This window comes from Hyaena hyaena, unplaced genomic scaffold, assembly GCF_003009895.1.
Source record: "Hyaena hyaena isolate Hyena2069 unplaced genomic scaffold, ASM300989v1 scaffold_79, whole genome shotgun sequence".
Taxonomy (NCBI): domain Eukaryota; kingdom Metazoa; phylum Chordata; class Mammalia; order Carnivora; family Hyaenidae; genus Hyaena; species Hyaena hyaena.
In genome coordinates, this window is record NW_024080711.1 from 3,919,705 (window position 1) to 3,935,031 (window position 15,327).

Sequence of the window (15,327 nt, forward strand, 5' to 3'; positions counted from 1 at the left end):
TAGAGTAAAATTCATCTTGTTTAGTTAGGTATGTAGTACTATGAATTTTGACAAAGACCTGCATGTTTTTCATGCAACTACCATCGCAACCAACATAGAGAGTATTTCCATCAACCCCAAAAGTTTCCTTGTGCCCCTTTACAGTCTATCTTCTCTGCCCCCAGCTCTGGCCACTGGCAACCACTGTCTCCTTTCTGTCCTTTCAATTTTGTTGACTTTTGACTTGGATACAAAGTGAGACATAGAGTATCTGCAGAAGAGTTTACCTACGTTGGTTCTAAAAGTCATCTTTGACTTAGTGGTGCTCTTGCTGGGCCCTACATCTAAAGTGACCCACTGTTTCCTCTCTGGTGCTGTCAAGACATAAAGCAAAAGGGATTCGAGGCAGACCTTACCGGGATTTACTCCAGACCACAGCTGGGGCTGATGCAGGGAGAGCTGGCACTATGTTGGAGCCCTCCCAACACGTATAAAGCTAAACAGACACGACAGTGTTGAGATTCTGATGCTCCAGATGTGGGAGGAGTCGGTGTACAGGCAAGAGCATGAAATACAGACCCAACAGTCATGGTGCGGGGCCCCTCTCACATGTGCTGGTCCCATCGATGCCCACGCCCTCTGAAGCAGAGACTTTTGACCTCTGCCCAGGCCATGCCATTTCATTTTATGCTTTTATTTCTCTCATATAAGGTAATGGAGTTGTATCTCTTCCTACTTCATTAAAAACGTTGTTCACCTTAAATTCTTCTTGGGAAAAAATTACTCTTTTTCTGTTAAGAAGAACTTAGTACTAAACATGGCAGTGAAACTGTGGGTCAAGGATAATACGTAACTACCCATCTATTATGTAACTGTGCATTTAAGGGCACTAATCTGTGATCTTCTAGAAGAAGAAAACTGTACCATATTTATCTGTGTAATCAAAAACCTATCAAAGGCATATAAAAAGAGCTCACTAAGTTCATGTTCACTTTGTCAATATCACAGTACAGGACTCTATGGAGGAAATGTTCAGCATTTGGTCTACACTAATTAGATCACAATTAAATGTTTCTTTTTTTTCTTTTTATAATGTTTATTTTTATTTTTATTTTTTTTTTGAGATGAGAGTGAGAAAGCATGAGTGCGGGAGGAGCAGTTGGGGAGGTAGACACAGAATCCAAAGCAGACTCCAGGCTCTGAGCTGTCAGCACAGAGCCCTATGTGGGGCTTGAACCCACAAACCATGAGATCATGATCTGAGCCAAAGTCAGATCCTTAACTGAGCCACCCAGGCGCCCCTAAAAGTTTCTTTTAGACTTCTTTGGAGCTCCAAACTGAGCTTGAGTCTAATTCACTTTTCCATTCACACATTTGCCTTCAAAGAAGTTCATTGGAGTGCTACTAAAAACAAGTATTCAACTAATTGCATTCCAAAATAAATGACTGTAATGCTAGAATAAACCACTAGATGGCATCTTGAAAAGACGGACTGTTCTTTGGTTAAGCAACTTGTGTGAATAATAGATAAACCACTCCTGGTAACCTTGTATCTGTATTTATATATAGTTATTATCCTCTGTTTAAAGTTGGAAAGGAAAAGAAATAATTTCTTTGTTCCCTTGAATAGGACTAATGAGTCCTTTTGTGGACATGTCAATGAACAAGTATAATTTCATATTATAAAATTATGACTTTCTAGATTTACAAAATATATGCTTGACATGAAATAAAGTTTTCACATTATGACTTAAAGAGCATATACAGTGAGCAAATATAGTCCCTCCATAAATATTTATGGAATATTTAATTGTTGAGTTTGAATCCACTAGGCACTGCGCTGAGGCTCTTAAATGTTATCTCATCTTGACAGGAACTCCTTGAGGTAGAAAGTCTTACTTCCATTTTACAGATGTAAAAACTATGGTTCAGAGAGGTTAACTGCCAGAGTAACACAGTTAGTCGATTTCAAGGCCAATGGAACAACCACTATATTATACTGCTAAATGGATGAAGACAGTATTTTCTGTCTTTAATTTGATAAAACAATTACTTTTATCCTGTAGAATAATAAGCAAGATTATTTGTACAGGGATGGCTTAGACCTAATTCTAAAAGCAAACGGGAGAAAAGGAATATTGTTTGTGTTTTTGTTCTCTAATTGTTAACAGCTTTAAGGAGATAAATTATACATCACAAAGTTTGCCACACTGAAGTGTTCAACTCGATGGTTTTTAATATATTTACAATGTTTGAAAACACTCACCTAATCTAACTTCAGAATGTTTTTACCAACCCTAAAAGAAACATGTGCCCATTAGAAGTCACCAATCCTAACTCTCCCATCTCCTCATTTCCTAGCCCTACACAACCAATAATCTCCTTTTTGTCTCTACAGATTTCAGGACATTTCATATAAATAGAATCATACAATTAATTTGTGGTCTTTTGCTACTGACTTCTTTCACTTGGCACAATGATTTCAAGTTCATTCATGTTGTAGTATGTTTTCCACTTCATACCTTTTTATCGCCAAGTGTTATTTCATTTTCTGGATATATCATGCTTTCATCCATTTAGCAAATGATGTACATTTGGGTTGTTTCTACTGTTTGGTTATTATGAATAATGCTACGATAATCGTTCACATGCAAGTCTTTGTGTGGACTTATGTTTTCATTTCTTTGGGTATGTACCTAGGAGTGAGCTTTCAGGGTCATATGGTAACTTTATAGTTAACTTTTGAAGTACTGTGAAACTGCTTTCCAAAGTGACTGCACCATTTTATATTACCGCCAGAGATGTATGAAAGTTCCAACTTTTCTATATCTTTGCCAACACTTGCGATTCCCTCTCTGTTTGACAATAGCTATCCTAGATTTTGAAATGGTTGTTTTAAAATCTGTTTCGTTATTTTTTTAAAAGTTTATTTATTTTGAGGGGGGGTGCAGAAAGAGAGGGAAAGAGAGAGAGAGAGAGAGAGAGAGAGAGAGAGGGAGAGAATCCTAAGCAGGTTCTGCACTGTCAGCAAAGAGCCTGATGCAGGGCTTGAGCTCACAAACCATGAGATCATGACCTGAGCTGAAACCAAGAGCTGGACACTTAACCAACTGAGCCACCCAGGTGCCCCTAATCTTTTTGTTGTTTTTAATAAAGCAAATATGATTCCCAGTAAAACAGAAATCCTCACTATGTGACTGTAATAAAATCTTAAATCTAAAGTAAAATTTCTCCATTATTCTCTGTGTGAAAATGTAGTAAAGAGTTAGTTTGTATTTCAAGAATTATCCACTTTCCAGTATCAGTGACAGAGGCATGTATTGCTGCTGCTGCTGCTGCTGCTACTGCCTCTTCAGAGGACAGTATCTACCACACAGATATGTTCCGAGAATTAGGAATGACGTACATAAGGCCTCTAGTACTATGGTTGGTGCTCAGGACGTACTCAATAGCGGATGCTTATTTTCACTCACTGCAATCAAGAAAATGGTTACAAAGGATCACTTTGCACACCTGGCACACAATTCTAATGGAACTCATGAGCTAAAGGAATGGAAATTATATTGTACGGTGAATCTCTGTCAAAACCAGCAATAATGCAAAGGAAACCAATAGGAACACAATGATGTTAAAACTCATACAATGCATTTGTAAAACTAAATCTAAAACCCAAAAGAAATTTCTATGTTCTTTTTCTTAAAGTTTATTTATTTATTTAAATATTTATTTATTTTGCGACAAAGAGAGAGAGAGTGTGGGAGCAGGGGAGGGGCAGAGAGAGAGGAAGACACAGAATTTGAAACAGGCTCTGGGATGTCAGCACAATGCAGGACTCGAATCCACGAACCATGAAGATCATGACCTGAGCCGAAGCTGGTTGCTTAACTGACTGAGCCACCCAGGCGCCTTTTTATTTTAAAGTTTATTTATATAATTTGAGAGATTCAGAGACAGTGCAATGGGGGGAGGGGGAGGGAGAGAGGGAGACAGAGAATCCTAAGCAGGCTCTGTGCTGCCAGCGAAGAGCCTAATGTGGAGCTCAAACCCACAAAACTGTGAGATCATGACCTGTGCTGAAACCAAGAGTCAGACACTTAATCGACTGAACCACGCAGGTGCCCCAGAAATTTCTATGTTATTTATAATCAGGGCTCAGCAGGTAAGATAGAAATATAATGATCCTATTGCAGTGACAGTGAAAAAAGTTTTAGAATATTATTTATATGTTGCTTATTACCATAGTTTCTGGGTAGAAATAATTTTTCTGAGAGCCTATTTATACTATTTATACTAGCTCAACACATGTTACTAAGTCCAAAGCATGTAGCCACATCTTTCCTGTTCAGGGCTCTGTGGAAATTCTTCATTTTGGCCTTTGTAAAAGAAAATAGATGTCCCTGCCAAGACCACTTTTCATTGAGAAGCAGACATAAGTTGCCCTGTAATCAAGAAAACAGGACAATGGCTGTTGTAAGAAATCTGCTCTTTCGGGAAGCCCTACTAATATACAAAACACATAACACATGGTGGAGAGGAGAACAGAAAAAGGTATTAATTTGGAAAATGAATCTGTAATATTGACAACTAAAATTTATCCTCAATCTTTTATGTTCTGGGAAAATCTTCTGCATAGTCTTTTTTTTCTTTTGTTAATCTTTATAACATAACCCTTAAGGGTAGGTTATTATCCCATGTTTCAGACGAGACAACAAGGCTTGCTGAGGTCAAGTTCTAAGTCTTTAGCAGCAGAGTCAGGATTCGAACTGTGATGCATTGGACTCCAAAGCACGTGCTTTTCCAGCTCACTCTATTTGTCTTTAGTAAAGCTTTTCTGTCACTTTTAGGAAAACATTAAGCTTCTTTGGGCTTGAGCCTCCTTCCAGCACATGGGAACATCTACCTTAGTTGACATCACTTGGAATCACTCTTAGTAAATTCTCTCCAAATATATTTATTTCAGTATCTTAAAAAACCATGTGTGCCCTAGGTTAGCATAGGGTGTGACTTGGTCCTACAATGCTGTAGCACTGGTTTTCAAATTTATTAATCCCCAAAACCTTTTGTGCAAATGAAGTATTAGATACAAACAGTTACTTTTGGCAGAGAACAGGGCCAGTAGTTTATCGATAATCTGACCATCAACCATAACTATGCTTATTGGGCACTAAACTGCATTGAACCTTCCCTGTGTTAACTTGTTTATATATGTTATTTCACTTAATCCTTCAGCCCACTGTTGTTATTTCCCAATTTAGGAGCCATTTGACAAGTTAGGAAGGTATTACTCTGTGGGTAATGGAGAAGATTACAACCGATGCCTCAGGTAACCGGAAGTCGAGGTAGCCAAGCCAAGGCTTGTGCATTGCTCAGAAATATGAGACTTTTTCTCTTCCTTTCTCCAAACCTTTAGAATGAGTCTCCTCCTTTTGCACTGCTGGTGGGGTTGCAAACTGGTGCAGCCACTCTGGAAAACAGTGTGGAGGTTCTTTAAGAAATTAAAAATGGAACTACCCTACAATCTAGCAATTACACTACTAGGTATTTAATCAAAGAATATAAGAGGCTGATTCAAAGGGCACATGTACCCCAATGTTTATAGCAGCACTATCGACAATAGCCAAAGTATGGAAAGAGCCCAAATGTCCATCGACAGATGAATGGATAAAAAAGATGTGGTATAGATATACAATGGAATATTACTTGGCAATCAAAAAGAATAAAATCTTGCTATTTAAAACAACATGGATGGAACTAGAGTGTATTATGCTAAGCAAATAAGTCAGAGAAAGACAAATATCATATGATTTCAGTCATATGTGGAATTTAAGATATAAAACAGATGATCATAAGGGAAGGGAAGCAAAAATAAGATAAAAACAGAGGGAGATGAACCATAATAGATTCTTAAATACAGAGAACAAACTGAGAGTTGCTAGAGGAGTGTTAGGTGGGGGAAGGTTAAAGGGGAAGGGGCTTTAAGGAGGACACTTGTTGGGATGAGTACTGGGTTATATATGTAAGTGATGAACCACTAAATTCGATTCCTGAAATCATTATTACATTACATGTTAACTAACTTGGATTTAAATTAAAAAAAAAGAAATAGGGGCGCCTGGGTGGCTCAGTCGGTTGAGCATCCGACTTCAGCTCAGGTCATGATCTCATGGTTCGTGAGTTCAAGCCTCATGTAGGGCTCTGTGCTGACAGCCCAGAGCCTGAAGCCTGCTTTGGATTCTGTGTCTCCCTCTCTCTCTGCCCCTCCCCTGTTCATGCGCTCTCTCTCTCTCAAAAATAAATAAACATTAAAATATTTTTAAATAAAAAATAAGTAACATCTAAAAAATTAATAAATGAAACGAGGCCCCTTTGCTGCTGCATGCTGGGTATGCAGCTGGTAGTGTTTGCTACAATGAGGGAGCTGAATGATCTGAAAATCACCAGGTTCTAGGAGACCCGTAATCGTCATCCCAAATTCAGTCACTAGCTTATTGCCTCAGCAGCATCCTCTGCCTCCTTGTCTGGGAATTCCCTTCAACTCATCCCAGGAGAGGTGCTACAGCTTCTTCTCCCTTTTCTTGCTCTCATTTGGACTTTTATTCTGGGTTGCAGTTCACTTCCATGATTCCAGGGGAGGTGGCTGTACTCAGAACCACTCAGGGTAAGAACACTCTTATGATCCTCAGAAACCACAGCTCTTTCAGGATGTTTCACACATAGAATATCTCATTGAATTCAAACTTCAGGGGTGGGTGGTTCATACGGTTAAGTGTCTGACTTCAGCTCAGGTCATGATCCCATGACTCATGAGTTTGAGCCCCACATCAGGCTCTGTGCTGACAGCTCAGAGCCTGGAGTCTGCTTCGGATTCTGTGTGTGTGTCTCTCTCTGCCCCTCCCCCGCTCACACTCTGTCTCTCAAAAATAGATAATTTAAAAAAAAACATTAATTCAAACTTAAGAGATGTTCTCTGTTGAACATTCAGGCAATAATAGCAAACACATAGTGCTTATCATAGCCAAGAGCTGCTCCAAGTTCTTTATGAATATTAAATTAATTAAGTCACCAATAGCCCTATTATCTCCATTTACACATGAAAAGCTGAAGTACAGAGTGATTAAGGGGCTTGCTAGAGATCACATATAAGAAGAAGCAGGGCTGGATTACACAGGCTCTCTGGCTTTTACCCACAATGTCACCTCTAACAAATTTAACAATAAAAATTTCGAAGAGAGGGAGAGAAGAGAGAGAGAATCTCAAGCAGGCTCCATGCTGTCAGCACAGAGCCCAAAGTGGGGCTTGATCTCATGAAATGTGAGATCGTGACCTGAGTCAAAATCAAGAGTCAGTTGCTTAATCGACTGAGTCACCCAGGCACCCCTTACCTTTGTAGTTGTAATCAATATATGCACAACTGACGTACTTGACATGTGACAGAAGAGCTGAGTTGATTTGATCCTTATGGCAAATGAGCTTTTTCATGGGGACTATTAACACTGTTTTCCTTAAAGCAGTCACTGGCAAGTTAGTGTTTATGTGTCAGGTCCTGTGGTAGATTACAAATGCCACAAATCCTTTGCTATGTCCACTACCGAGAGTGGCGTCCAGCACTCTCTCTACTGGATCTGGTTTGTCCTTAGTGATTTGTTTGACCAGTAGGAGATGGCAGAAGTGACATCCTGGGCCTTCTAAGACTAGGTCATAAGAAGCCTTGCAGCGTCTGCAGGGGCCTTTGGATACTCATTCTTGGATCCCAGTTTCCATATTGAAGGAACACAAGCAGCCCCAGGGAGAGGCCCACGTGGACAGGATTCAAGCCTCCTGGCTGAGCTCCCAGCCAACAGGCAGCACAGACATGTCAGTCATACAGGTGAGCTCTTTTAGTGAGTATATCCTGCAGCCCTGTGGACGCCAAGAGTGGGATGAACCAATTCTCCTGAGCTCTGAGCAAGTTATTGATTTGTGAGCAAATTGAATGACTTATGGTTGCTTTAACCATAAAGTTTGGGAGAAGTTTGTTATACAGCAGTACATGACCAGAACATGTGCCTAAGGCCTTTACAAATGTTAATTTATTCCTCACAACGATCTTATCGGGTAACTGCTATTATCCTTGTTTTAAAATGAGGAAGCTGAGGCTCAGTGAGTTTGTATAATTCAGGTTTGTTAGTTCTTATCTGAAGATGGGTATTTTTCTTTACTGATATTACTTCATTTTATGATTCATCTTATTCACAGCTGTTGAGGCAGACAAGACAAAGGTCAATTCTTAATTTTGCCCTGCTGTCTTAGTTTAAGTCCTTACAGGACTTCTGCCCTATTGGCATAGGACTGTGAGGATCCAAAGATCCATATAATGGGCTTGGCAGACAGTATGCACTCAGCAAGGGGTAAATACAGGCTTTGAGAATTCTTTCCTATGACGAAAAAGCAGCTTGTGGTAAAGTCTCTTAGAAATGGTCTTTGACATCCAGATGGCCAACAGACACATGAAACGATGCTCAGCATCCCTCCTCATCAGGGAAATACAAATCAAAACAGTGGGGGAGAGGGAGGGAGGCAAACCATGACTCTTGAATGCTGAGAACAAACTGAGGACTGATGGGTGTGGGGGGGGAGGGGGGTGATGGGCATGGAGGAGGGCACTTGTGGGGATGAGAACTGGGTGTTATATGGAAATCAACTTGACAATAAATTATTGGTAAAAAATTTTTTTAAAATAATAAAATAAAATAAAATATGAATTATAGGAAAAAAAAGAAATGTCTTTGATAGTGTGAACATGGGGACACAGTCATTTAGGTCAGGTATGTGCCAAAATATGTCAAAAGAATGACCTTAAAAAAATCCATAACATCACATAATGGTTAAACCACGTATGCACATATGGCTTATGTTACAAGGCATAGAATAAACAGAGATTTCATTGAATTTGAAAACATTCCTGATTGATCAGCTACATCTGTTACTTCCTTTTCAAAGATTCCTTCCAGCTCTACAATTCTGTGAATTTTACTTTGCCTCATTGTACCTTGAATGTTGAGGACCTTAGAAAAAAACATAATCAGCCAGCTTCCAGCCCCTGGCAGTATCCACATGCAATTTATAATCTGTACACTATTTCTGAATGAGGGTGGGTGCAGTTACTCCGAGAACCAACCTTTCTCTCTACTGCCTGTTTCTATCAACTTTTATACAGGGTGAGTAAAACGGGTCCTATGAAGCTGCTGCGATCTTCTCCCTTGAAGTTCAGGGGCAAGGGCATGAAGCAATGAGTGAGCAGCCCGAATGGAGCTCCTGTCATCATCACTGGGTTTGTGGTAGGTACTCAACAAATACCTAGCAAATTGAATGTACCATACACTTTTTTCTTTGTCCTTTTAGCCTGTCTCACCCACTTATTTCCAACTGAGCAGCAGATGATGGTGGTGGCAAGAGTAGAAAATGAAGCCCTAGCAGCTTGTAGAAAGACTTCCCTTCATCCTGTACTTACGTTCTCAGTCCCGGCTGATGACTTGAGCTAAGGCAGGGCTGTTGGCCAAAAGAATTTTAAGACAGCCTCCGAGGTGTCTAGTCTCTTCCAAACTAACCCTGGAGCTCTGACTGATGGACTGGTAAGACAAGACAAAGTACTATGTCATGACAATCTGAGTCATATCTACTAAAATCTGTATCTCATAAACAGAGAATATCCTTCTTAACAGTGTTCCTGGAACACTTAAAAAAAATGAGAAAGGACAATAAACTGAAATCTCCCCAAATAATACACATAACATTTTGATTCTGATGCCATAAAAATGAAAATCAATGTAAGATTAAGAAAACAAAACTACCAAAATCCCATTATCTGGGGGAAAAAGGAACAAAGAAAGGAAAAAAGGAAAAAAAAAAAACTTTCTCCTGTAAAACAACTTTTGGGTTAAGGTGGAAATAAATACTGAAATATCACAACATCTAGAATATAAGAGTAATGACAACACCAAGACATCTAAGTAATTCAGCTTAAACAGTGCTCAGACTTGTCTATGCCTTAAATCACACATCAGTAATTAGAAAATAAAAATGAATGAGTGAAGTGCTAACTCAAGGAGTCAGGGGAAAAAACAACAAATGAACTAAGGAAAGCAAAAAGTAGGAAATTTATTAAAGTGGAAGTCAGTTAATTGGAAAATAGAAAAATTATAGGACAGAGATATTCAAAACATACCACTCTGGAAGAAACAAATAAAAAGTTTAAAAGGTCAATTGTTAGCTATCTTATTTAAGAAGATAGCAGAGCAAACATAAGACAGAAGGGAGAGCCATATGCACAGAAGAGAAACTTTGCTCAACCCTAGGCAACTGCATTTGTAAACCTGGACGAAATGGAAGACTTATGATGTCAGCCAAGATATAAGAGCTACACAGACCAATACTACAGAAGACAGCAACAAAGTTGTCAAAGAGCTACCAGCCAAACAGCCATCAGATCCAGATAATTTCACTGAAATTTTAAGGAACAGAATATTCTAAGGCAATTTAAACTGTTCCAGAGCAAAGGATAAGAGGGGAAGTTTCCAAATTCACCAGCATAAAATAATAAGCAAACTTCTTAAAGACAGCACACACACATAAAAACTATAGACTAATCTCACTGATGAACACAGATGCAAATATGCTAAATAAAATATAATCTAGCAATATATTAAAAATATACACATGGCCAAGTAGTTCATTTCAGGAATGCAAGAATGGTTCAAAATTACAAAATTAATAAAACTCAACATATTAAAAGGTCAAAGGGGAAAAATCTTATATGATCATCTCCATAGTGAAAAGGCGTGTAATAAAATTCAACATACATTCTTGGTTAGGGTTTTTTTTTTTTTTTTAAAATAAAGATCAATGGATCAATGAATACTCCTTAACATGATTGACTATATATTTAATATTACTCTAGAAGAACTAGACAATGCAATTAAAATGTAAGAGGTATGCAAACTGGAAGATATAATTGTGTAACTACAAAACACAAAAGAAAAATATTACTAAGACAATGGTAGTCTGGTAGATGCAGAGAAAATTAATGTGAAGAAATCATTAGGTTTCACATATACTAAACTCAGATTGAATTATAAAAAGAAAAGATTTCCTTAATATTGGTACAAAAACAATGAAAGTCCTAAGAATAAACTCTTAAGAACAAAGATCTCTATAAAGTAAAATGTGAAACATGTCTGAAGCAAACAGCCACAAAAAGACTTGAACGAATGGGCACCATTTTTACACAGGTACCGTGATTTAGACAGAAGCTTTAGCACAATGATGATGTCAAATTTCCCCAGGTTAATCTACAAAAATTAAAATTGTCTAGGGGCACCTGGGTGGCTCAGTTGGTTGAATGTCTGACTCAGGTCATAATCTCATGGTTCTTGAGTTCGAGTCCCATGTTGGGCTCTGTGCTCACAGTTTGGAGCCTGGAGCCTGCTTCAGATTCTCTGTCTCCTTCTCTCTGCTCCTCCCCCACTCACGTTTTATCTGTCTCTAATATAAACAAACATTTAAAAATAAATGGTCCAAAGAAACCCCATGTGCTAATGGACTTGTTTTGTGAAACTCAGTAGGTCAATTCTAAAGTTCAAATGGAAAAATAAGCAATATTTGAAACATTTAAACATTATAGTTATTAAAACAGTATAGGGCTAGTATAAAAAAAGATGGGTAGATCAGTTGAAGAGAATAGCATTGGGAGTCTAGAAACATATCCAAGTAGTATGTAAATTATTATATGATAAAAGTGTCATCTCAAATAGTAAGGAAAGAATGCATTATTTAATGCTGCAGCATAAAATGGAGCTGGGGAAAAAATGAAGACTTATATTTGGGATAGGTCATAATTTAAATGGGAAAAATTAAGTAAAAGAAATACTTGGGGTGCCTAGGTGGCTCAGTTTGTTGAGCGTCCGACTTCAGCTCAGGTCATAATCTCATGGTTTGTGGGTTCGAGCCCCACGTCAGGCTCTGTGCTGACAAATAGCCAGGAGCCTGCTTCAGATTCTCTATCTCCCTCTCTCTCTGCCCCTCCCCTGCTCATGCTCTGCCTCTGTTTGTCAAAAATAAATAAATGTTAAAAAAATGAAATACCTAACTTTAGTTTTAATATTCAAATTCAAACAGATACATTTTTTTCCCTTAAAAAAAGGTGTAGAGAAAGTATGCTTAGTATAATTTGTATTACTATATGTGGCATTTATATATATGTATATATATATATTTATATCCATATATATATATGGATACATTTATGGATTTACATGGCACCTTTGAAGGGGTATACAGAGTTTGGTATTGGTGCTTGTCTCTTTGAACTACAAGATGGGTGTCTGGGATAGGGGAGAGACTTACTTTTTACTGTTTGAGCCAGGAAATGTATTAGTTAATTACAGAAAGAAGTTAAAATAGAAATGCCACGAAACAAAACCAAGAAACCTATACAATATAGTATATTATTAGTAGGACCTAAACAAGATTAATTTGGTGATACAAATTTTGCCAGGGAAATATTCTATATGGGTCTGAAATGTATCTGAAAATCATGAAAAGAGAACTAATGGAGTTATTGCATCTTACAAGAAACAAGCAGTTTTCTCACAGGCAAATATATTCAGCTCCTTAGGAAGTTTCACCCTCAAGTGCTGGCATAAGCTATCACTTTAGTGAAGACTCTCTGCCCTTCAATGTTCTTCTAGACACAATGTGGTATTTTATGGACTCAAGCTGTGTGCGGGCTCCGAAATGTAACAAAAATAAAGAGCAACTCTGATTTAAAAAGTACCTCAAGGCAATACAAAAAAAGTGATTTTTAATTTTTGATACATATTAAAACATTTCAGTCAGTTCTTCCTGACAGCATAACACGACAAATACACAAGACCTCAAACATGCTTTAAAATGACATTCAGCAAAATATTGAAAATTTAATAAATAGCAATAATCACACACAAATACATATTTCATACTCAATCATTAAGCTATTAAAACAGACAGCTAAAGAATAAATAAACAAGAATAGACAATAAAAAAATATGCGGGGTTTGCAATTCATTCTACTTAAAAAAGGGGGGTGGATCCAAAGGGTTTCTTAATTTGCCTTCCGACGTGTAGCATGATCCTCCCCCACAGTGAATAAAATATATTGAAAATCACTCTTAGAATAATGCAGTATTTAAATACAACAAATAAATATGAAACCAGCAAAGCAACTTCAAGTTGTAATAAAAATGCTCCCCACCCCCCAAAGCTATGGAAATATATAGTCATTGTGGTAGCAAATGACAGTATTGAAAGTGATAGTGCTTGTGCACTGAACTCATCTGTGACCTTGGTATGACTTTAGTGCAAATCCCTAGGGTCCAATACAAGCATCACCCTGTACCAGGGAAGGACATTACCAGTTGGAACTTATCTTGTACAATTTTTGTACATTTTTTATAAAGTTCAAGATTTAATGCATAGAATATCTTCATCTGCTTAATTCTGTCCCTAAACAGAGATGAAAAAAGAAATGACTTGGGATTTTACCATTTGGTTTGTACCATATTGGAGTATTAAAGTCAACATTAGAAAATCTATAAAAGAGTTTCTTTTTTGCCATTAATTTATCTAACTCTATCTAAATTTCACATCACAGAATGTTAGATGTAAGAGAAAAATTTGCAGACAAAGGTTTTTCCCTTTGAGAAAGCTCATATTATAATGAAATCCAATATTATTTAGACAGATGTTACCTAAATAAAAACTTAGGTAAATATAAGGGGCTTTTTTTTTTGTACATTAACCACCTTGATATCTGGTATATTAAGTTACAAGAGTAATGGCAAAAAGCATAAAGGGTTAAATGAGAAGAAGGTATTATTTTGTACAAACAAATGTTTTAACACAGAATAGATAAACTGACAGTTGAATGAGTCAGCAGCCAAACTTCTACTGTGAACTACAGTACCTGGTAAAAACAATTAAAATGAATGGAAGACCATTACTGAACAATATGAATACATAATGCAATTTTAGCTGCTAAAACAGTAAACTCTAAAGTTCACAGAGTTATGAGTTGTTTAATTTAACCATGCAGGCTAACATATAATAGTAAGAAATCACCCTGCATCTTTTTTGCTTTTAAATTAAAACTAGTTTAATTGTGAAGTTACAAAACCACGAACGGATACTGCTCCAACTTGCACACCCTCGCTCCTGTGATCCATACCTAGCAAAGTAACAAAGCCTCGTCATCACTTGTTTCATTTTTCAGTGCTGCTTCCAAGCAAGTGTCTGGGATCTGGGCGGTGTGGACGACGCCACAGCGCGCACAGGGGCCGTCTCGATTACTTGGCCTCGCTCCAGGGTTTGCTGCGCTGTACGGTTGTCTAAACCCTTGTCCCTGATCTGAGGCAAGATCAAGAAGAGGTCTGGAGCAGTCATTCACATCAAAGTCTGAGGCTCCATCAGAAACTGGAATTAGCATTTCAACATCATCGTCTTCTTCTCTTCCGCTGGCCCCATTATCAAGCTGTCTCAAAGGACTCTGGTTCTGATTTACGGAGCTTGATCGCCCTAAGGTAAAACGTACCCAACGCAGCCCCTGAGTCATACGACTTAGTGCACTTGTGAGCTGGTGACGTGCAGGACTCACGCCTGGGGGCTCTACACTTGTCACATCCCTTCCACTATCTGTGTGACCACCTCGGGTACTCTGAGTTGAGGAACTTCCACTTGCTCCCACTGTTGCTTCTACTGCTGTCGTGGGAGGGACTTTTTGGGGCAAAGGAGCTGCAACCCCACCAGATGCTCCTGCCGTATCTCTTCTCTCATTTTCTGTGTCTGTGTCGTCGGACTCCACAGAAAACAAACTTCTGTGAGCATGACTTCTTTCAGGTTCTCTGCTGGTACTCTGACTAGGGACAACCTCCTCTCCATCTGCTGACACCAAAGCCAATGACCCCGAATGACGTGATCTTGCAAAATTAAAAATACGATTCCAAATGTTGCTGGATCTGCCTCCCATCGGGAGTCTGACGGAGGTGAATCCAAGCTGAGATCGTACCGCTAGCCTCAGGTTTTCCAAAACAGAAGCCTACAGAAAATAAGAGAAGATCTTAAGATCGCTAGCAAGGAAGCACTAACATAGAAAACGTGCTTCTAAGAAGAATGCACTGTGGTTAAAGGCGCTATTACTCACTGTTAGGCTCTGTGAAGGATGATGCACCATTCTCCCATCGGTGCAGGCTCACCTACTACAGAAATTTAACCTCTACCTCATACCACTGCTCACTGAAGATTCTCCTGACACCGCATTTTATATATACAACTTTAGAG

At 38.4% G+C, this 15,327-nt stretch overlaps 1 protein-coding gene across 2 annotated transcripts in view; it reads right to left on the bottom strand.

Moving 5' to 3' along the window:
• Positions 1 to 12,778: 12,778 nt before the first annotated feature.
• The window catches only part of LRP12 (LDL receptor related protein 12), a 79,976-nt gene continuing 77,427 nt past the window's right edge, over positions 12,779 to 15,327 (bottom strand). For both annotated transcript variants that reach the window (XM_039233850.1, XM_039233849.1), the window contains one exon: positions 12,779 to 15,085. In XM_039233850.1, the coding sequence (XP_039089781.1) occupies positions 14,219 to 15,085 (867 nt within the window). In that variant the 3' untranslated portion in view covers positions 12,779 to 14,218. The remainder of the gene's footprint in view (positions 15,086 to 15,327) is intronic.